The sequence below is a fragment of the Equus przewalskii genome, chromosome 27 (assembly GCF_037783145.1).
Source record: "Equus przewalskii isolate Varuska chromosome 27, EquPr2, whole genome shotgun sequence".
In the NCBI taxonomy this organism is placed as follows: Eukaryota; Metazoa; Chordata; class Mammalia; order Perissodactyla; family Equidae; genus Equus; species Equus przewalskii.
Genome location: NC_091857.1, coordinates 30,933,995 through 30,957,921, shown reverse-complemented (window position 1 = coordinate 30,957,921; position 23,927 = coordinate 30,933,995). Strand labels below are relative to the sequence as shown.

At 44.8% G+C, this 23,927-nt stretch overlaps 1 protein-coding gene across 3 annotated transcripts in view; it reads left to right on the top strand.

Annotated features, from left to right (window-relative positions):
• RCAN1 (regulator of calcineurin 1) overlaps window positions 1-23,927 on the top strand; it is a 96,675-nt gene that overhangs the window by 66,627 nt on the left and 6,121 nt on the right. For 2 of the 3 annotated variants that reach the window (XM_070597729.1, XM_070597730.1), the window contains exon 2: window positions 23,477-23,650. In XM_070597729.1, coding sequence (XP_070453830.1) covers window positions 23,477-23,650 — 174 coding nt within the window. Of the gene's footprint in view, window positions 1-20,234; window positions 20,761-23,476; window positions 23,651-23,927 lie in introns of those variants that run through there. The other variant, XM_008516893.2, reaches the window with a different exon arrangement.

The following is a 23,927-nucleotide window of genomic DNA, read 5'->3' as shown; positions in this document are numbered from 1 at the left end:
CTTGACTCCGCTGGAAGTGCCCCATTCTCTCGGCATGCTGGGAGAGTCCCCGGGCCTGAGCACTTCACTGGCTTCACTGCTCCTGGGTTCTGGGGGTGGCATGGCTGCAATGTGGTGGGAGTCCTTCTGTGACTCTGAGTTCCAAGGAAAACACAACCCACAAAATCCACCTGTCTTGCTCACTGTACAGACCTTTTGGAAGAATGGATCCCAAAATAGCGGTTTGGAGAAATGTTCATTCACGTAGTCCTGTCCCTGTTATCCAGAAAGTCATACACTTATGACTAACCATTCTCTCCACCTTTTATATTTTCCAGCTAGGACACAGTAATAGGTCAAGCTACATATACCTTTCCTGTTTCCCCTTCTAATGGGAAAAACACACTATCTTTCCATATCTGAAAATGGAATTGAACATTTCTTGTAAAACATCTATCTCAGGGGAAAACCCGTTGCTATTCTAAACCTGCTTCCTCCTATTCTTCAGTTCCTGGTACGGTGGACGTTGTCTGTGACCTCTGACTTCTACTTTCTGAGTCGGAGAGTTATAATAACTTGTTTGCTTATTAATATTTGAGAGTGCTGTGTTTATCTTCAAACTGCAAAGACAGTTTTGCTTTTAAGCTGCACTGATTTTTCCTTTCACCTTCAAGATTGTGGTATGTTCTTGGTATCAGCTTCTAAAATAAATAGTAGTTACACACCTGTTGAGAGTATAGTAACAGCATTATTGGGATTTTTCAAATAATTTAATGCTCAGTTATACCAGTAAATGATTTTAAGTTAAAGCCCATTTAGTTTGAAACCAAGAAAATGGTTTCTACGTTAAAAAAAATAATAATAATGATAAGAAAGAAACGGCAAACAAGTACCTAGAGTCAATATTTCTATGTCATTTCCTCTTAGAGGCAAAGTTTAGTAAGTTCTCAGCCTGCTGGCAATTGTTTGGAGCAGGAGGTTGCTATCAAGCAGGGACTTTTTTTCTTTCTTTTTTCAATGGAAAAAAGTGAACTTTTACCTAATGTGATTTGTGGCCATTTTCTGAGTCACTGCAATGTTTGTTATTATTCATTTTATTTCTGTAAATCACTTTCTTTTACTATCCCTCAGATGATCCAAGAGGCTTGTTGCATCTCTGAGGGATTTCTTTTTATTCAAGACGGACTGAAATCTTTCAACATTTCTACATGTGTGTTTCAACGGACCGGTTGAAATGCAAACAGTATCTCCTCCGGACCCGTTTGAAACGACACGTTTCAAAGGAGCTCCATATTAAAAGACGTCATTCTTTCCTGTTGCACAAGAAATTAAATGAATGCGTTTGGCGTGCTGGGGCTATTCTTAGGATGCTTGAACAAACCTGCTTAATTTTAGATCCGAGAGTTATTATCCCCCCGGGGACCTCTGAAAATCCGTGGGAGACAGTCGGGTTGCAACCATGATGGAGGGAGAGCTGCTGGCCTTTTGGGAGGGGGGAAGGGAAACCTGCAGGGTGCAGAACAGTCTAGAATGCAAAGGACAAGTCTGCACGAGGAAGAACTGTTTTGTCTAAAATGTCATTGGTGTAACTGTTGAGAAACACAAACAAAGAGAAATCATAGGCTCATCGAATATTAAGACATAAAGGATCTTCCCATCTGGTCAGACTCCTTCGTTCTGCAGAAGAGCAAGCAGAGGGCACACATCTCTTTTTCAGCGTTTTCCTCCACCCCAGCCCCACATTGCAGAAGTTTTCATCAGAAACCACAGGGAGCCCAAGAGACACTTCCTCATTTCTAAACTGACTTTCTTAGTCATGGCTCAGATAAGCTTTCTGTGGGGGACCGCGGCTTATGTACTCCGCCAGCACAATCTTCAGTTAGAAAACTTCAAGCCGGGATTTCGGGAGTATGGGTCGCACACATGGACAGGCCCCCACTGCCCATTGTGCAATGCTGTGATCTCCCCGGGAGAGCAGGAAGCAAACTTGAGGTGACACTGACACGAGGCATTGGAGGGGGCCTGCCTCGGTGACTTAGCGTTGCTTTTGCCTTCCGGTTCGGTTTCTCTGAGGGATAATGTCCTGCTGAGAAATATATGGGGCTGCCAAACCGGAGGCCCGTCCAGCCTGCCCCCGATGGCAGGCATGGGGCTCAGGAGAGGTGGTCCCAGCCGCCCTCCCACCACTGACACTGGGCCAGAGAATTCTGTTGAGCTTGTCAACATAAAGTCGCATATAAAAGGCCTCCATCTCTCTATGTGCTTCCTGGCCTTCAAGGATAGATCCTGCAGCTCAGGTCCCACAGCCTGTAACAGGCGCCCCTCCCTGCACCAGGGGCACTGACTGCTCCCTTTGCTTTGACATGCCTTGCTCATCCTGCTGTTTGCTAAGACTTTAAGGATAGTTCCATGAACTCGCCTTTCACTCTGACCTGAAATGGGTGCTTCCTGAGAGCAGGGCCCTGGCTCCTTCACCTCATCTCTCTCTCAGGGACCAGCCTGGCTCCTCAGACAGGGAAGATGCTCAGAAAATGCTTGTTGAATGAATGGGGAAAGGAAGGCTAGCGGACTGAAAATCGGATTTTCCCCCACTCATGTACAAGTTTTAAAAGGTGCCAATTACCTGTTTTCTATTTTTTTCTAAATTCCTCTTTTTTAGATCAGTATTTTGGAGTTTACAGAGAGCATGATCATTAATTCATTCAGTCATTCAGTTAACAGATGGTGGCTGAGCTGTCTCCTGGGTGCCCAGCTTGGGACTAGATGTGGAAATATGGCCGGCCACAGGAAGGTCACTTTCCAGCCCTAAACCCGGGACCAGTTGCACTTGTCATATGTGCCAGGAAGGAATAAGTGCTCTTAATGGAGGACTTAACCTCATCTGGGGGGCCAGGGGCTACTTCTCTGAGGGGGGATATTTAAATATTCAAGAGGGAATCAACCAGGAACGGACACAGGAAGTGCTCCTGGCAGAGAAACCAGTTTGGATAAAGACCCTGCAACCTGAGATGGGCCTGGGGAGCACAGATTAACCAGGATAGTGTGGCCAGTGCCGGACTGTGGCAAGGACGAGGGTGGGACCTGCCCGGGAGGTAGCAGGAGCCGCTTGTCAAGATGCTGGATTTTCTCCTGAGAGCAAATGGAGGCCACAGAAGGGCTGACAAGAGGAGAGGGGTGAGCGATATTTTCACGCTCGCATTGGGGATGTCTCAGCTGGCTGAGGTAGTACATTTTCTGAGGCTTACCTTCCAGAATGCCTCCCAAGACACGTCTTCTTCCTTGTATGCTAGGGCCTGTAGCTGTTGAGTAGCGTGCAGAGAACTGAGTGGGGCTGCCAGCCATCCTTTCCAATAAACAGGCTGCCCTAAGCTTATCTGAAGGCACCGGTGGCCATCCATGGGACATGACCTCCCCAGGACCCTCTGGGTGACCCCAGCAAAGGAAGCCTCATAGGAGCAAAAGGGGAGTTGGACAATGACTCAGGAACCAACCAGAGAGCTGGAAAGAGGGATGGGGGTTTGAAAAAGAGTCAGAAATCACAACAAATATCATAGATATTAATCTGACTAAATCAGTAATCTCTTTGAACATCAGTAGTCTAAATGCACCAATGAAAAGATGGAGAATATGAGAGTGGATCAAAAAGTAAGACCCAACCATATGTCGTCTATAAGAAACCCACTGTAAATGTAAAGACACATATAGGTTAAAAGTAAATGGATGGAGAAAGATAAACCATGCCAACACTAATCAAAAAAGCGTGGGAAAAAGCTGGAAGGAATGAGAGATGTGCAGAAAGAAATGGAGGGAGACAGAAAAGGGGTCCACCGTGACTGCCCGTCTGCAGAGTGCCAGGCCCTGGCACTGGCTGAGCCGTAGGTGTGGGTCATCTCATTGTATCCTCACAACCACCCTACAGGGAGGTCCTGCTCTTATAGTTTTAGTGACTTGGGTCCACCCCTCCTGCTTGCAGCCTCTCCGAATACGGCCTGTGATCCCACCCGCCCTGGCCCACTTCAGTTAGAAATCTTCTGCAGCTCCTTTAGCGGGATTACCTCTAGCTGCCCTTGACCCTTCGGCTGAAGGGGAAAAAGGGACTTTCTCATGGTCCCCTTTTCTGCTGTTTGCAGAATGTCCAGTGCTCACTCTGATCTTACACCTGAAAGGGAAAGTCTAGAAGATTCTTTTGTTTTGTGCTTTTTAAAACTTTTTCAAATGCAACAAAAGAACCAGAGGATTCTCAGAAAATATAGCGATCGTCCGGCCACGGCTGCCTTCACTCCCTGCTTGCAGTGAGCTCTGTGCTGGGCGCGCCCTTTGTGTACACCAGAGGCGCTCAAACTTGAGCGCGCATCCTAGTCACCTGGAGGGCAAAACACAGAGCTTGTGATTCAGTAAATATATTCTGTAGCTGCGTAAGGAATTACCACAAATTTAGTGGCTTAACAACACCCGTTTATTAGCTGACAGGTCTGTAGTCAGAAGTCCAGGCATGGCTGGGCTCTCTGCTCAAGGTCATGTAAGGTCAGAATCAAGTCATCGGAGCCAGCTCTGTTTCTGCCTGGAGAAGTGGGGAAGAATCTGCTTCCAGGAGCATTCAGGTCCGCCTTTCCTTGTGGGGAGAGGCCACTTGCATTCCTTGCCACCTTGCCCCCTCCAGTTTCAAGCCAGCAACAGAGGATCTCTCTCACGGCAGATCTCTGGCTTCAGAAAGCCCTGGTGCCTTTTATGGGCTCGCCGTGGATGGTCTCCCTTCCACAAGCTGCGCTGTATAACCAACCTGATCGCGGGGTACAATCTATCATGGCCACAGTCCTGGAGATTATGCAGGACGTGTCCACCAGGGAGCGGACCGTGGAGCCATTTTAGAATTCTGGCTTGTACAGTAGATGCGGGAAAAATCTCCACCTCTCACAAGTTCCCAGGTAAAGAGATGCAGCTGCTCTGGGAATCAGCGTTTGAGAACTACTTACCCACACCAATTCCACAACTTTTGACTTAGATTGTGCCTAATTTACAGACGAGGAAACTCAGAGTTTTAAGTCTAGAGGAAACACTCAAAATATACAACAACTAGTACCTCGTGGGCACCGACCAACCAGAAGGGACATCCAGCCAATCAGGACAGGTTCTGGCTGTGAATAACCACTGTGGCCCTGCTGACCGGCACCAGTTGACCCAGCAAGTATGGGCCGGAGCTAGTGCTCATGCCTGAGCTGGGGCTCTGCCGACTCTGCCACGCTAAGAGTCAAGGGCAAATGGCATCCCACCAAGGCCAAGTCAGGAGAAGGGGAAATAGAGCAGTTTATTGATTCCAAATCCATCTTCCTTTCATCATTCTATCTGCTCTATGTTCTGTAAGACCACCTTTCTCAAGGTTAAAATCTGAATTAGTTTCCTATCACTGCTATAACACATTATCACAGATTTAGTGGCTGAGGGGCCGGCCCCGTGGCCAAGTGGTTAAGTTCACGTGCTCCGCTTCGGTGGCCCAGCGTTTCGCCAGTTCGGATCCTGGGTGTGGACGTGGCACCGCTCATCAGGCCATGCTGAGGCAGCGTCCCACACAACACAGCCAGAGGCACTCACAACTAGAATATACAACTATGTACTGGGGGCTTTGGGGAGAAGAAGAAGAAGAAAAAAAAAGATTGGTAACAGATGAACAGATGTTAGCTCAGGTGCCAATCTGTAAAAAAAAAAAAAAAATTAGTGGCCAAAAACAACACAGACTTATTATCTTAAAGCTCCAGAGGTCAGAAGTCTAAAGTCACTCTGAGTGGACTAAAATCAAGATGTTGGCAGGACTGCGTTCCTTCCAGGAAGGAATCTGTTTCCTTGCCTTTTTCCAGGTTCTAGAGGCTGCGGCATGCCTTGGCTCCCTGCCCGGCATCGCTACAATCTCTGCTTCCATCATCACGTCTCGGTCTCTGACCCTGACCCTCCCCCTCCGTCTTATGAGGACCCTGAAATCACATTGAGCCCTGCCCTAGACAATCCAGGGTCGTCTCCCATCTCAGGATGCTTAACTCAATCACATATGCAAAGGGCCGTCTGCCATATAATGTAACGTGCTCACAGGTTCCAGGGACTAGCACGGGGATGTCTTTTGAGAGGCTATTCTTCAGCCTACATCACCATCTAAGGCTCGCATTTGTGTGGCTCACAAGAGCAGACACCTTCCTAGAACCTGCCACATGCCAAGCCCTTTGTAGTCATTAGGTCAGTTAGTGCCGCAACCACCGGATGAGGTAGCTTCTGCTATTGTCCTTCCTTTGCAGACAAAGAAGCTGAAGTCCATGGGAGCTGAGAAACTCACCCAAGGTCACACAGCTCAGAGATGGCAACGCCAGTGTTCAAACCCAGGTGTTCTGGCTCTGGAGTCCATGGTCTTTACCATTGTGTTGGGTGCCTCTCATAGATGTGCAGGTGAAAAGCAGGCCACTTCATATAAATGGCAAGAAACCAAAGTCACCAACCCTGCCTCAACCCCTCACCCGCCCTTCCTCATAGTCCGCTGTCCCTGGTAAGAATTCTATGCTCCTCTGGTGTCTCAAGTGGGAAAGCAGTTAAAAACTTTGGTCTCTCCTTTCTTCCTTTCTATGTCTAACCAGTAACAAGGCCTTGTCACTTCTGCCCATGTCTGAAATGTTGTTCCAGTTACTCTTGCTGTGAAGCAAACCACCCAAAATTTAGTGACTTAAAACCGCAAGAAGCATTTATTTTGCTCATGAATCTGCAATCTGCGTAGAGATGTTCCCTCTCTCCTCCACGTGGCGTCTGCTGGGTTTGCTTGGCTGGGGACCAGAGAACTCACTCTCAAGATGTCACATTCACATAGCTGACAAGTTGTGCCGACTCTCACTTGGCAGCTCAACCAGGGCTTTGGGCCAGGGGCCTCAGTTCCTCTTCACGTGGGCCTCTCCACAGGCTGCTTGGGCTTCCTGACAGCATGGTGACTGGGTTCGAAGAGAACGAGGTGGAAATGCATGGCTTTTTATGACCTAGTGTCACTTCCACCATCTAGATTGGGTTGAGGCACTCACAAAGGCCCTCCCACGTTCAAGAGCAGGAGACATACACCCCTCCCTCTGGTAAGAGAATGGCAAGTTCTACAAGAGCATGTGGATGGGAGATGACGTGGCAGCCATCTTCAGAATATTCAGTCTGCCAGACCTGTCATCACTGTAGCTCCCTGCGTCCTTCTCACCCCGCTGACCCTTATCAGTACATTATTCTCCAAGCCCAAATTAGGGTACATGAGCTAACAGAAGATTTTGTCTAATATATTCATTTATTTTGATATCCTTACCAAAATATCAAATATGTAGCCACATATACTGCATGAATTGTCTTTATTTTAGAAATAAATCAAAGTATGCAAAGGTAAATTTGTCCTGAACTCCAGTACATCAGATTAACAAATATCAGCACTTAACCAATGACACGTAAAAACGCACTCAATCAAAGAAATTTGTTCAAAGTGAGTAAAGTTTTTATGTCCTTTAATAAAAGCAGCTCCTTATTTGATTCTGCATGATAATGGAGGAAGAAAATGTTAACTTTCCTAATCCTTTCCCCATCCCCTCCCCCCCATTAGGAATGAGGAAATACAGAGATATATCTTTTTCCCACGCATTTAAAAATCTAACCCTATTTTCAAGGCCTTTGTCCAGAGGACTTTCCATAACTAGACTAATTAGGTAGAAAGATGGGATCATTAAATACTAGACTAGCCTTCACTCATCACCACCCTCCACCTCCTATATCTTGACCCTTATTGCCTGCAACACACAATGGACATGATTCATCTTGCCCCTGAAGTTGCAGTCTTGTCTCCCAGGGTTCAATGTTAAGCCCCTGGAGGGACAGGAACTGTGTCTTGGGCTTTGAATCCCCTAGTAGAGTACTGAGCACCTGGTACTGGCTTAGGATGTGTTTCCTGGTTGATTTGGCGAAGAGCTTTTTGAAGGAATGGTCATGACTTACTCTTTGTATCCCCATGAAGAATCACGTACTTGGCTGCATGCGTTCATTCAACAGATATTTGTGGAGAATCCTAAATGTTCCAGGATCCATGGCGTGGTCTATCCTTAGTTTAGCAGAGGAAACCAGTTAAAATGTGGTAAATGCTAAGAACCAGAGGTTCCCGGTGTTATGAGAATATGTAATAGGTGTAGTTTGACCCAATCATGGAGTTTGAGAAGGCACATAGCAGATCCTTGTTAAATGGTGGTTGAATGAATGAATGAGTGGTTTTCCTTTAGACTTGGAAGTCTGTTCTTAACTCCAAACAGCCTGTGCAAGAATCTGCTCAATGAAGGTACCTGAAAAATATGTGTCTCATCTCCAGGTAGGCAGCACCCAGCCCCAGAAGAGCTCACCGGTCCAGGGAATTTCTCCTATAACTGACTTGCTGCCTGGAATTTTCCCCTTAATGATGCATTCTTTTGGGGCTAAGACTTTGATCTCCACACTTTGCTGATTAAATTGGTCCGTATACATTAAACAGCTGTCATCGTTAACGCCGTAATGGGAAGTTATTAGGGAACATGCCAGTCTTATTAGAAGGGAGCTGCAGAGGGCAGGACAATGCCAGGGAGAATGGAAGAGACCTGGATGTGATTCTGGAACAGCAAGAAGAATGGAGAAAATAACACAGAAGAGGAAGTAGTAAATGTGGGGACAGGACAGTGATGAGAAAGAATTTCATAGTTTTGCTAAGAGAAGGCATCCTGCTGGGGGACATTTGCAAGGCCTGAGTAGGAGATTTTCCAAAAAACATTGGATATCCTCTGGGGCTTGCAGAATGTGCTGCGTGAGCTCTGTTCACACTAATGCAGAGCTCCGCCCAGCTACCCATGCTGGAGCAGGACAGAGTGACAGCACTGCTTCCTGGCATGCGTCGGGCCTTTACTCCAGGGAGATGACTCTGTCAACACAACTGATTAGCTGGGCAATTCACCTGATAAAGACGGTTGGCAGGAGAGGTTATCAAAGAAAAGCAAAATAAATATTTTCTGGTGAAATCCCTGTTTCTAAAGATATTTAAGTAAGAAACAGAATTCTTTCAACACTTGGCACTCCAAAATATTAATGGGCTAAAAATACCAGGTTTGGTAATTGTGTATTACAAATACTCCCAGTGCAAAGAAATTAAAGCCGTAATACCACAGCACTATGCGAAGAGGGGTAGATTTCTTGTCCGACTAAGCTTTACCCTTATGTCTGTTAAGCATGGTTAACCATGGTTTTCATGACCATTGACGTATAATATATAGCGGAGGGAGGGGAAAAAGGCAAGCTTATTTGTTATTACAAAAGAAAGTAAGGTTCATTGTGGAAATTCTAGTAAGTCCAAGTAGGCAAAAAAGGAAAACATTGCAATTTTCTTTAATACTAACATGCATTTTCTTTTCCCACCAAAATGGAGTCACAACAATAAACATTGCTTTGTCACTTGCTTTTTTCTTAACAGCAAGTTGTGGACATCTTTTTAGGTCCTTAGATAGTTTTCACCTCCTCCGTGTGAGTAGCTCTATAGCCTGTTGAATGGATTCAGCATGTTTATTAACTGGTCACTGATTGGATGTTTAGGTTGTTTCTAGTGTGTTATTTGCATAAACAGCATTGCAGGGAATGTATTTGCATCTAAATCTTTGCCCACAGCCATGAGGATTTCCTTAGAATAAATTCCTAGGATGGAAACTGTTGGGTCAGTATTCAGAGTTTTAGTTGACCTGGTTTATATGACAAGCTTAAACCAATGAGTTTGCTGCTTATTTTACCATATTCCTTTAGAAGTCCCTCACAAGGATAGATGAGCTAATGATCTGGAGTGGAATCAGTAATATTTTCATGGTGTCCAGTTTAAAGTCTGCCATATCTGTGAGAAATCTCAGATGATTAACTTAGGGTACAAATCTTTGACCTTGGGTCTTGTTGGTTCCTTGACCTTGGGTCTTGTTGGTTCCTTGACTTGGGTCTTGGTTCTTTGACCTTGGGTCTAGTTTGCTGGTTGGTTGGTTGATTGGTTGGGGGACATAATGACACACCCCAGGTTCCTTCAGGAATAAAAGATTTGTCCCCCGGTTGCCCTTGGCAGTCGCCCCCTTTGGGGATTACTTTAGCTGAGGAGAATCACCTCCCTAAGTCCCCTCCTTTCTCAAGGTAGCCCCTATCCCAGAGCTGACCAATGTGGGGGTATCAAGGCCCAGCCCCTCTGCTCCAACGAGGGCTGTCCCATCTTCAGAACTCCCCACAGGGTCAGCGAGGCTTCCATTGGGAGCACACTGTAGCTCTACTCTCCCTCTGCCTAGTCCCAATTTCTCCCCTCCCTTCCCCTCCCTTGCCCTTCCCTGGGCGTTGATCCCAGGAACACTCCCTAATAAACCTCCTGACTCAGATTCTGGAAGCAGCCAGTGACTGTTGAGTTTTTCTTGGTTGGTTGGTTGGTTGGGTCAGGGGGCAGAAGTGGGGGCTCAACAGACCCCAGCAGTTGATCACTGTATGTGACTCATAATTTCACCCTTACAGAGGGCAGTACTGCCACTGTGACCTCCCTCAGGATGGAAGAGCCCAGGGCAGCTCCCACTCATGGGGAGGGTTTCTTACAAGTATAAAGTCAGGCGTGATCTTCCTAAGAGTTCTTTCAACATAAGAAGATTGATCAAATCAAGTTGTATCCTAGATTTTTACAAGAGCTGTTTAAAAGGCTGTCTTCTCAGAAAGGTCTTTTAAAAACCTGTGTTGAAAACCTCACCCTGAACATACCTGGGTCTCAATCTGCTTTCAGATAATCTTTCTGACTGCGTCTTCTATTGCTGGTCATGACAAAACATTTATGCCTCCATTGGTCGTAAGCTAGGTCTGTAGAAATCTGTAAGAGTGTTAAGGTTCTGATCCACAGCCATGCTGGTCACCTCCCTGGTATGGCCAAATCACGTATAACTAACAATTGCTAAAGAAACCAACTGTGGTTTGTAAACATTTGAGCAGAATCTAGGCCATCTCCATAATGATGTCTCTACTGTTCACTTGTGTTACGGTATAATTTCGGGCATGGGGGAGAACATTCTACAAATCCCTAGGGACTCACCCATGGGAATCTATTGTGCTAGTGAATGGATCAGAAAAAAACACAGAATTGCTGTGTAAGGGGTGAGGGACACGCTCTCTAAATGTATTATTTGGAGTAGATTATTTGACAGAACATTTGGGGCCCTGGGGATGGATGGTAAGCTGCCGTACGTGTATTCTTACTTCTCACAGTGTCTGGCTTATAGCAGGTGACTAATCTATTTTTGATGACTTACTAAATTAAGCCAGAGGCCAAAAATTCAGATGCCTTTGGAGTCGAGAGCAATGGGGCCATTGATATTTGGAGAGCATAGGTTTGGCCAAAGTTTCAGCCATGGTCACGTGGGCCTCTGGGCCCCAGATTGCAACATCTTCCTTTTTTCTATCCTCCGGAGGCCAGGAATTCTGTTTCTGTGTGAAACCTCCCAACTTTTCAATATTGACAGCTAATTTTTTAAATATTAAGCTGCCAGTTCACAACCAGTGAACGAACCTAGCCATTCTAGACCCCTGGTGGAAAGAGGGCAGCTCTTACATCTCAGACGCTCTGGTGCAAAGGCCTGTGCCCCACTTTTAGTCACTTGACATGAGCACCCATATTTTTCTAATGAACAAAGTTGGCATAATCGTTCCCTTCTTTGATGGTGTGTGTTAATATCCAAGTGTGGTGGTGTCTTGTTTGTTCTGTGCTTTTTAAGTATGTTTTGAATCATTGTGTTACCCCTATGAAGAGGACATGGCATCTTTCCTCATGCGACGTATTGCCAGACTTTTAAATAATCAGCGAAGAAGGCAATGTAAGTGTAAAAAGACAGCGTGTGCCACGGCCTATTAGTAACTTCTCAACCACAGACGCGGGAACAGGGCCTGTGGGTAATGGAAAGACTAAGAACACTTAACACACTTTTCTCTTCTCCCACACTTGGCAAAAAACAATTTCTGAGCTGACTCCTGAGTTTTAAAGCTGGGTGTGGATACAGACTCCACGTAGCAGGGTTACTGAAAACCGTTTTATATGTGGTATTAAAGATTCACAGATTTCAATTTTACCCCATTTCCCCCTCCCTCTCTTTCGGTCTTCAGTGTAGCCAGTCACTCACCGAGCATCAATAGGCTATTTGCATTGCGCCCACCACTATGCCAGGTTCCCTGGGAGAACCTACCAGACTGAGATCCGGCCTCTGCCTCGTGGCAGCACACAGCCTGGCCAGGCTTTAGTTGTGTCAGTTGTTCCGAGGTGAGTCTGGAGTATGGCAAGGAAAGGAAGAAGGCTTTTCCATCAGCATTAACACTAAGCGTAGAACCCACACTTGGCGTGTAAAGGGTTTTATTGATGGGAATGAACCAGTCTAGGGCTGGGAAAGCTGTTTCGCACTGGAATGAAAGATCATCAGGTCCTGGTGGTTGATGAACGGTGCAGTGGCCGCCCGTCACCAGCCCACCCCGGCACAGCTGTTCCTGCCCAGGTTTTTGTCACTGCAGGTTTGTGCCCTTGCCTGAGAACGGCTTCAAAGCAGAAGTTAAAATCAGTAATTGAAGCAAGGTGGGTCTGGAAGGGAATAGACTACAGAGAACAAATCAGGAATGATTAATGAGAGTGGCTTTGGCCCCTGTCATCTCTAAATAAACGTTACCTCCCTGAATCGTGCGGCCGCTGGTCTCCAAGTTATTAAGTATAGTTTTGATTTGCCTGTGGCTATTTCCCCATCTTAAGCATTGCAAGCAGTGCGTTTCCAAGAAGTTACAGAAGGGTGGTTAACCTTTATGTACTAAGGAAAGATTGAGGTAATCAGGAAACAAGAGTTAATGGGATTTCGAGTCACATGGAATTTACCAAACAAGACGAAATCTTGTACAAACTGTGACCTCTCTCTTAAGGCATAAATTTGAACACGCTCTTCCTCCCTAATTTCTCCCAATCAATTGGCTGTTTTATTTTATCTTATTTCTTTTCTTTTCTTTCTTTGTTTTTTTTTTTTCAATGATGGCAATTTTCCTTTATTTCCACCATGAGCTTTAATGGATCGTGATTACCATTCTGCTAAAATACGCATTTAGCATTTTCATCATTGCATCCATCCTTTTTGGCACTGGCATCAATAAGCCACTTTTCTTTTTTATTTAAGTGATTGAGAGTTCTGTGTTATCTCAGAAATACAAATTATTTGTACCCTATCTTGTACTAACCTGTGCAAAGTATCAAACGATATTTCAGGCTTTTCTGTTTTTTTCAAAGCGTCAGGAATGTGCCAGGCTGAAGTTTAGTATTAATATCATTTCTTGTGTGTTATCCTGCAGATTCAGAAGATTAATGCTTATCAAACTTAAAGGAGATTTCCATTTAAGATGGTTTTCTCATTTCAGATTTAGAATTCCAGGGGGCTTCATCCTCTGTAGTGGGAGAAACAGCGCTTGACTGTTTTCTCGAGGGGGTTCTGAAAAAAGCTTATCTGCTTTGTTTTACATTTTCCTTGAAATGGAGGCCCCTCTCCGTGGCAGAGCAGATTTTACCAGTAATAAAGCAAATACTAAGAGCAATAAATTCCTGAGCCCAAATCTGGCCTCCTGACCCCATTCCCCGATTACCCCTAAAAGTGAACAAAACTGGAAATTCCTTTTGAGATGCAAAAGAAGAAGAGTTTTCCTGTTCTCTTTCTTACCCTGGATCATTACGAAGAAGCCTAAAGAAAGTTGGGAATTTAATCTCATCGCTGCTTCTTGGATAAATGGTCTCCAAATGTTTTTGATCATGAACTTCATTGGTGGGAGATTTTTGAGTACCGCCGCCAGTAAAAGCATTTTATTTGTAAATTCTGTACAATCTCTGCTCTCCACTGGGCACCTTATAAAACACACCCTAAAAATAAGCCCTTAAAAAAGACAAGGGGAACATATATTCAGTTGACTGTGTTCTTCCCACATGCAAAGTATCGTGGAGACCGCTGCTGTAGATGCATGAGAATCATAAGGCTCTGGTAGTGCCGCCTGGGGTGGGGCCTCAGAGTCTGGAGCTGATGGTGCAGTCCCATGCCCCGGCACCCTGTGAGCCCCTACACAGCAAGGGCAGAGAAAGGACACCAGGAATGTGATGGCACCCGCTGAGCAAACACCTTAAGCAATGCTGTACCACATCCTATGACAAACAGGAATGGCGTGGCCTTTGCTCAAAGACACAGACTGCCCTGCAGTCAGGAGCATGAAGGGCCATAGCTCTTCGATGCCTGGTGAGTTCCAGCTCCTCACCTGCTTCAGATGGGCCCTCCCCAGTTCATCCCCTGAACTCCACAAGCATTCATCCGCATCTTGGGGGAGTGCCCTCATGCAGCTTTCACTGTGGTGGGGAGATGACCAAGTTAAGAACAGCACCAGGATGCCAGGCAGACTGTGGTGAGAGCCGGGGGCCACCAGGGTTCAAGGATGGAGAGAACATTTAGTTGAGAGGGGCGCCTCCTAGAGAAGTGGCCTTTGTGATGGGCTTTGAAAGATGAATAGGAGTTTGACAGACAGAGAAGAGACAAGGGAGGAGCTGGCTGAGGGATCTGAGGAGAGTAGGTGCGGCTGAGGGCATGTCTGAGAGCCATGGGCTCCATGGCAGAAGAAGGCCCCATGCCTCACTGGGCATCTTGCCTCCACCCTGCCCTCTCCCACTGTTCTGAACCCAGACATTGGAGTGATTCTGGTCTACAGAAGTCAGACCATGCCCCTCCTCTGCTCAAAACCCTCCAGCAGCTCCCACCTCAGTCAGCACACAAGCCAGAGGCCTTCCAGTGCTAAAGGTCTCATATAGCCTCGTTTCCAGCCACTTTCTCCAAGTCCCTCCTTTACAGGCACCCTGAGCCTCCGGCTGGGCCTTCAACATGCCTTGGGTCTCTGTGTCTTCTGTTCCCTGGGCCTGGAATGCTGTTCCCCAACACCCCGCAGTTCACTCCCCCGCTTCCTTCAGGTCTTGATGCATCCTTATGTCCTCTCAGAATGCCTTCCCTGGCTAGTCTTTCAACATCTCTTTTTCCCAACTTTTCTAGCCCTCCTCTCTGCCTTATTCTCAGCACTTATCACTATTCCAACCTACTGTATATTTCTCCCCATCTAGGATGTAAGCTCCGTGAGGGCAGGAGTGTTGTCTGTTTTGTTCGCTTGAACCCCCAACATCTAGAACAGTGCTTGGGTGAAAGAATGGATGGATGAATGGACAAATGAGTGGATGCATGCCTGGATGGACGCATGGATGGACAAACAGAGAAATACTAAGCGAAAGGCTTCACCTTCAACCTAAGGAGCAATGGGAAGTCACTGAGCTTTTATAGTAGAAAAGGACTCTTTTATGTTGTAGGAATTACACGCTATATTGGAGCAATAAGAAATTGGCCACAGTGAGGCCAGTTAGGAGGGCACTGTGGGTGCAGAGGGCTGCCTGCAGTGATGTGCTGGGGGAGCAAAGGGGTACAGAGAACCTACAGAGCTTTCCATTGGCCTGTGGGGAACAGGGCATCCAAGGTGCCCTGGATGGTCCAGCAGAGCGACTAAGGACAGAGATGGGGAAATGAGCTCCAGTACCAAAGGGCACTGTGCCAGGTGTGTGGAGTCCATGGAACAAGCATGGAATCTGTAATTAAAAGACCATGGTGAGTCCTGGCTCTCCACTTGTGTCTCAGGCACAGTGCCTATGTCAGCTTGTTCAATCCTCACCACAATGGTGAATCTGATATTAACCCACTTTGCAAGTTGAGGACAAGAACACCTATCAGCTAATAACACCTCTCAGACTGGGAAGTGATCGAGATGAGTAAGGGGGTGAGCCGCTCTGTTTTTCTTTGGTATGGTGACTTAGGTTGGGGAAACAATGTTCCACATTAGAGAGAGAAGGGCTGCAAATACTCAATAAAAAGGAGGCTATTCCATTATCTCAGAAACTAAAAACTCCACTACAAAGTAAGTTTCATTCAATTCCAGATAAATGCTCTGACACCTTTTATCATTTTCCTTCCCGAGAGACCTTTTGCAAATTGCCTCATTCTTTCCTCTGCTTTGGTTTGCACATCAAAGTCAAAACTCAGTTTCCCTCCCTGGTCATTTTGTAGAAAGTTCCACCCAAGGCACATTCTTGGTGTAGTTGTAAACTCCTTGGGGTTTGTAATGGATGTGCTGAGGTCATCCTAACTATGTTTTAGGAATGCTGTAATGGAGTTGATGGAATTCAACATAAACCTCAAATTTTCCTCACTGAAAATAGAAACTTCTTAATGAAAATATGCTCTTACTATTTGGAGCCAGAGAATGCAGGTTAAAAAAAACTCATTTAAGATTTTTATGGTGTGAATGGAAGAAATGCAAAGCATCTAAAGCTTTCAGTTGACTAAAGCATTTCATTTCTTCAACTTCTGGTTTCAGTTTTACTATTTTAAGTGCAATTCTTAGTATGCTTTTCAAAAGTTCTAATGAGACATTAGGCACTGCTTCCTTCAAATCTCTTACATCCGACCAGCAAACAAGAATTGAGAATGTATCTGTCTCCCAAACCACCAGGGGTATAGAAGTAGGAAAGTGAACATTTTAATTTATTTATTTAATTTTTTTCTTTCTGCTGTTTCTCCCCAAATCCCCCCAGTACATAGTTGTATATTTTAGTTGTGGGTCCTTCTAATTGTGGCATGTGGGATGCCACCTCAGCATGGCCTCATGAGCAGTGCTATTGTCTGCACCCAGGATCCGAAACCCTGGGCTGCCTCAGTGAAGCTCTCGAACTTAACCACTCGGCAACAGGGCCAGCCCCAAAAGTCAACTTTTTGTATACTTGCTGTCAACGAAGATAATCCATAACCAATCTATAAATGAAGATTTGGGTGAGTTTATTCTAAGCTAAAATGTGACGACCATGGCCCTGGGCCTTTCTTCCCAAAGGAAGAAAGGGCACCAAAGAAGTGAGGTGTACAGAGTGGTTATATACCCCCAAAGAGGATGTTTCACATATGATTGAAATGTCCCTTTTACAATAGTCACGAGACTGCTCTGTCAGCACGGTGATTGATGGACACAGCAGGTAGGTCTGCTGTCTCGGTGCACACAGCAAGGGTGGCAGGTCTGTTCTCTCGAGCTGGGTGGTCACAGGTGGGCTGGGTGGTCAAAGGTGAGCACAGCAATCAGTTACTAGCCTAAGGAAAGATGCTTATCCTTAAGGAGTTGCCAATGTGGGGGAAGTTGCACCTTTATCTTAAGGGCATTTGTTCTGGCCATAGTGAGTGTTTAAAGCAGATAAACAATGCATGCTCAATGGCCACGTCAGGCCCTTTTGGAAAAAACAAAGGCTGAATTAGGTTTACACCAAATGGCTTCCTCATATACTCCAATATATCCTGCTGCTTGCCATTTCTATTTGTCATTTGCTTTGGATCAGTTTTTATTTTCAGTGGGGAAAATTGCTATTTACAAACTGAATTCTCACATAGGATGTTTAGAAACCCAAGTTTGTGGATAATAGGCATGCAGTCAAAGAGCGGACATTCCTAGCAAGAACTGTCAGCTTAGCAGATGAAGGGAAATCGAGATGAGTGTAAAGCAGTGTTCCCTCTGGATACAGGGACAGGTGTCTGTCCCCTTGGCCAGCCAGGGTGTTGGAGCACCATAAAGGAGCCACACTACTCAGAGTGACACGATGGAAACACAAATCTGCTCCACACCTCTCACACAGCTGTGGAAGCCTGCACCGGTGGACCCTGGGTGCCCTCTCTCCTGGTCCAGGGTGCTGGTATACTTTGTGACTCAGTGATTTTTGCCAGATAGTGAGCGTCCAATCCAGCCTCCCTACAGTTGGCCACCATTTTGAGCCCCTTTCTCTGATCTGAAAATGGAAGCACTCAAGTTCACTAAATTTGGTTCAGATGAAGCTTAAAATCAGTTCAAAGACAGGTGCAGAGTTATACATTTTGTGAGGGTTTTGGGGCAGCCTAGTGAAAGATTGATCGTTGATCATTTCTTTTTTTTTTTTTAAAGAGAGATGATCTTTCTTTTCACTTTTTTTTTTTTTTTTAAAGATTGGCACCTGGGCTAACAACTGTTGCCAATCTTTTTTGTTTTTTTCCTGCTTTTTATCTCCCTAAACCCCCTGTGTACACAGTTGTATATCTTAGTTGCACATCCTTCTAGTTGTGGGATGTGGGACGCCGCCTCAACGTGGCCTGGCGAGTGGCGCCATGTCCGCACCCAGGATCCGAACCCTGGGCCGCCACAGCAGAGCGCGCGAACTTAACCACTCGGCCACGGAGCCAGCCCCTGATCGTTTATTTCTATGAGCAAAGATGCTTGAGCAATCTTCAAATACCTCACGATTCTTTCTTTCTTTTCATCCCTATAATGAAACCAAAATTGTACATTTGGGTGACTGTACTGTTGTCTCAGACAAACAGAAATGTTCCAGATTTGTCTGCACGACTGAACTGGAGCTTCATGTCGCAATTTTTAAAAGAAGAAGGAGACAGAGGAGGAGAAGAAGACAGTGAAATTAGCCTCTTCTTCCTCCTCTGATCACCTATGAACTCTGTTTGCCAAAGTGGACCCCAGGAGAAAGAGAAAGGAGGGGGCAAGAGGTTGGAGCTCAGGGACGGAGTGTACTTCAGAGAAGATCCTGGGCTCCCTGGAGAAGAGGAACGCCGTTCTGTGTCTCCTGCCTCCCCCTCCCCTTCCCGTTAGCCTCCCCACCAACATCTCCCGTACTCACTCCACCAGCACCAAAGTCTGCATGTGCCTCCAGAACACACTGCAGACTGCACGGAAAATGCAGCTCGTCCATGCGCACACTCCCCATTGCCAGGCACCATCAATGTGGCAGTTTCCCCAGGGTGATTGATGTATACCAAACTATTGACAGCGTTCCAAACTTTTTTAGAATCTATGCGTTTAGATCTTTTCGGGTTGGGAGTTATGGGTAATTTGGCAAAGCAAACACCATAACTGGTTTCTTACATAACTCTGCAGTTGGCAGCAAATTAAGCAATGCGCCTTCATACAAGAAGACTCTGCTTCTCCTTTTTTGGAAGGACATGCTCTGGTTTGTTTTTTCCCCATTGCATATATTCTTTTTATTATTGACTGACTTCAATGATTCTTTGAAGTCAATTTTTTTAAGTGTGAATGGCAGGGTTCCATTTAACTTTCAGAAGCTTGAGAGGTGTATCTGTGTGCCTCCAGACTAGAGAAAGCTTTTATAAATAACGTGAGTGCTTTTAGGTGATAATGAAATTGGGGAGTTTGAGAAGGCCTTTGGACCCAGACTGCCATAGGGATCTAAACTGGTAAAGTGCTTAAAAGTTCAAAGAGGGGCCAGCCTGGTGGTGGCACAGTGGTTAAGTTCACATGCTCTGCTTCAGCAGCCTGGGGTTCACTGGTTCGGATCCCAGGGGCAGACCTAGCACTGCTTATCAAGCCATGCTGTGGCAGCATCCCACATGCGAAATAGAAAATTGGCACAGGTGTTAGCTCAGGGCCAATCTTCCTCACCAGAAAAAAAAAAAAGTTCAAAGAGTTGCAGCCTTTTGAAAGAACTGGCCTCCTGCCATCCCAGTATGTTTCTCCAAACCAGACGTGTACCTGAAGAAAGGCCAGCTGAATTAACTTTTCAATTGTAGTGTACATTCTTTCTATTTCTTCTTCCTTTCCTACTTAAAAAAAAAAATCAGTTTGTGAGTATCAAAGCAGGGCAACCTCTTACTGTTTCTTTTCTCAACTTCAGAGACTAGATTCTCTAAACTGTTTCTGTATCTTTTTCTGAATTCAGTAGCTGTTAGAAAATGATCAAAGTGTTGCATATTCCTAGTTCTCAAATTACAATAATAAAGTTTTCCAATGAAAATCCTAGGATGGCTTGAGGATCTCTTCCCACATTTTCACTGTGGAATACAAGTGGGAATTAGGACCTTCATCCAATAAAGTTAAATTGGGGGGAAAAAGTCCCGTATTTCACAATGAATTCCACTTTTCTTCTTTAGAAACAGAGTTCATTGACCAAGACAGATTTCAAAATGTTTTCTCTAACACCCCAATATGAAACTTTGATTGAGGCTTTCAGGAAATTACAGGGATCAAAGAACTCACCAAGACTTTGGTTTCCAGGTTTCCCAAAGCCTTGAAACTTCCCTGGAGGCTAATTGCTGTTTACTGCCGTAGATCTTCCTCCTTTTTCTTCCGTAACATTTTCCATCTTAAGACGGTTGTCCCATTCAGCTGAGCGGCGTGGTGTCTGAGTGGCTGAATGGAATTACTACCAGTGGAAACTATGCTGCAACAGGGGTCGATAAAGCAGCTGCAGAGCAAACCTTGGCTGTTTTTTCCATCCTCCCCAAGCAAAGTTAATTAGCATAGGGAAAATGACTAAGGTGTTGACGTCATCTCTTTCCAGTAGAAACTTACACTCCGTCCCTGTCTGCCAGCAAGCATGCAGGACTTGACTCAGGAATTTGCTGTCCAAACAGGATGCTCTAGAAGCTGCGCTTTTGTTCCCAGGGGGCTGGACCTCGGTGCTTTATAAGCGCTGGCTCCAGAAAGAACCCACAGCCTCTTGTACAGGAACCCCACTTGGAGCTCGGCTGTGTGCGTCTCTAGCGCTTTCACTGTAAAGAAAGCAAGATGCATTTTAGAAACTTTAACTACAGTTTTAGCTCCCTGATTGCCTGTGTGGCAAACAGTGATATCTTCAGCGAAAGTGAAACCAGGGTAAGGCTTCTAATATAATGTGATTTCTGAGAGTTTTCAAAGCATTATGTTAATTGGGACTATTAACTGAAATATTTGGGGGGGTGGTTTTTGGCTCTCTTGTGGGTTTAGGGGTGTTGAAATAAATCCAAATTACTTTGAGCCTTAAAAATCAAAAGCTGTCGCCTGAGGAATTAACTAGGAAGGAATTTTTAAAGCTCTCAATATTTGAAAACATCCAGGTCCCCTGACCAACTAGGAAGGCAGAGTTTGGGCATCGTGTGTTTTTCATTCTGTGCAGGTTTGTAAGTAAATTTCTTGGAGGGAGGTCTTTTCTGGTGATGAACAGGATGTTTCACTTTGACGTCTAGAATTCAGAATATTTGATTTTATCTTAGGAAATAAATATTGTAAAGACATTTATATGTTTGCAGTAATTACAAGGGTCTGTCCTCGAGTTTCTAGATTTCTCTAGCTAGAGAAAATGCAGTCGTGGCAAATAACAAAACTGCATAAATAACTTAAGTGTGGGGTAAGCATACCTCCTGGAAAGCAGCTCTCATTGATGGTAATTAATGTAATTAGTAATTTTAATTATTATGCTTTGCTTCTTCATTTGATTAAAATGCAAGATTTTCATCAATAGCTACCCAGCTGTCTAAATGATCTTTAACAATATTGTATATGGATGAATTCTGTATGTTCTGTTGGGGGGGGGGGGGGTGTTTGTGTTACATGCTTTATACCCAAAGCTGTATTGGGACATATGAAGTTTTCTTCTTTTTTTTTTTTAAGTCCAATTTAACTCCGTAATTGTGTACTATGCTTGTGAGCCAGGACTGCAGTTTTTGAACTAAATATTAGAGCACATTCTATATGTAGAAGTATAAAGTCTGTGTATTTAGTATTAGCCTTATGTGAGTAAAATCACTATTTTGTTTATTTAATTAAGTAGAGATTCTATCCAACAACTGTAATAACTAGATATCAGTTATCAGAACAAATTAGATTATTTTGTAAGAGAATGGTATAATAGTATCATGGCCTTAACAGATAACGTGAGTTCTGTTGTGTTCTTGTCCTAAGCCTTGATTTGTATTCTAAAAATATTCACGAAAGTCATCTCACCTAAATTATGAATCATAGCTTCAAAACTACACAGTTGGTCACAATGCCCATCGATGAGGTCATGCGAAATTCCAAATTTACACAGACATCCATATGCCAGAAATTTGCCCATGCACAGAGAGGTGGGGAAAAAAGTCAGAGGCAGCCAGATGAAATCCCATGCGAAGCATCTGCTCTGCTTTCTTTCTCATTCTTTGCCTCTGTGAAACCCCTCACGGGAAAGTCACAGAAATTTCTAGAAACTAAAGAAAAGCCAAGGAATTTGCAGAGAGAAAGTTGTGGGTTGTTCCCACTCCCCGTTAACAACCTGCCTCTTGGAGACACCACCAGACCTGCTGGCAGCCCTGCCATGTGGAGCGAGCACGTGGTCCAGGGTGGCCTCTTCGCTCCTCCTCTTTCTATCGCTGAGTATTCTTGAAGACGTTCTCTTCTCTATTCAGAATCCTCTCTCTCCTCTGCAGAAGTCCTGTGCTTTCCATCAGTTTCCACGGTACTTTGTGGTCCCCGCCTCCTCTTCTGCACCAGTCACCTGTGTAAATGTCATGCTGCCCCATCCCAACTCTCAGACACCCCCTTCTGCCTTTCACAGGGGTTCCCAAACTTTCCTCAGTGTTTAGTCTGGAATAAAAGACTCGTAAAACACAACAACTAAGTCCATGTAATCTTCCTCAGTTTCAACTGCCCATTGCTCTCTGGTTGGAATGCTGAAGGATTGCAGTGGCCTCCCGGCTCCCCCCACCAACACCTCCACCCCTGGACCCACCAAGGGGGCGTCCCCCAGAGCTTTTCCCAGGAGGCTGATGAGCTCTTTCCTGAATCTAAGCTAGTAACCATTGACCTCGGGCATTTCAATTCTAAGAGCTCCTGCTGTTTCAGAATTTTCACCAGCCCTTATAACATTAGAGCTAGAGATGTATATATGTTCAAGCCAGCCTGCAGAAACAGCTCCATTGGCAGTCCTCTCATCTTTTTAAACCAGTATTATTTTTAGAGAGTTAAAAAGTAACAGATTGAGTGGGAAAACAATAGTGGGAATTTTTTTTAAACCCACTTCCTTTACGTTAAGAATGTAAGGCTTTTTATTAACTTCTTTTCCAGTTCAATAAAAATGGGTTTTTCAAATTAGTTCTAGCGCTTTTAAGCCCTAAAGAAGTATTTGATGCACACAGCAAAGCCCTCAGCTGAGTGGGGGATGGCCAAAGGTCACCGGATACAGGAACTGTCAGGCCAGAGGGGTGGCAAATTACCAAGCTGGTCCTCTTTCGAAAATGCTCATTCTACTTTAAAAGGAAGGTTTCTGTGACTATAACAAGTATTTAAGTATTAGTAAGTGTTCTGCTGAATAAATGAAGTTAGTAAATCGTATACATCCTTACTTTCGTATAAAATCACCTGTATTAGAATTAAAAGGGCACAATCGCTCAGAGGGGAAAGTTGAGTTTTGTCTTCTGGAAGAAAGAAGTTAGGAGTTCTTGAAATGATACTAATAATTATCGGTATTATAATTACTAGTAATTACTAATTCCATTGCTCAATAAGAAATGTAATTGGTTGTCTAATCAAGGGTCATATGCTGGTAAATTTTAACTCCTTTCATTTTATTTTTCAGGCCAAATTTGAATCCCTCTTCAAGACATATGACAAGGATATCACCTTTCAATATTTTAAGAGCTTCAAACGAGTCCGAATAAACTTCAGCAACCCCTTATCCGCAGCCGACGCGAGACTCCAGCTACATAAGACTGAATTTCTCGGGAAGGAAATGAAATTATATTTTGCTCAGGTCAGTCGAGTTCATCAATCCTCCCACTCACTCCTTCTAAAAATAGCTTGTACATCGATTGAGTTGATTTAAGACTCCAAGAGTTCATCTTGAGAAGGGCAAAGTTCATACTCCAAATTTTCCTTGTCTGCCCTATTTTAAGAAAACATCAGTGTGTATTTGAAAGCTCTCTCAGAAATGGTTCCTGACCTCCTTGGGTTGAGTGATGATGGAAGGAAGAACGAGCTGGTAGAGGGCAGTGTTGTGGGCACGGCTTCCCCAGAACCCCAGGATCTGT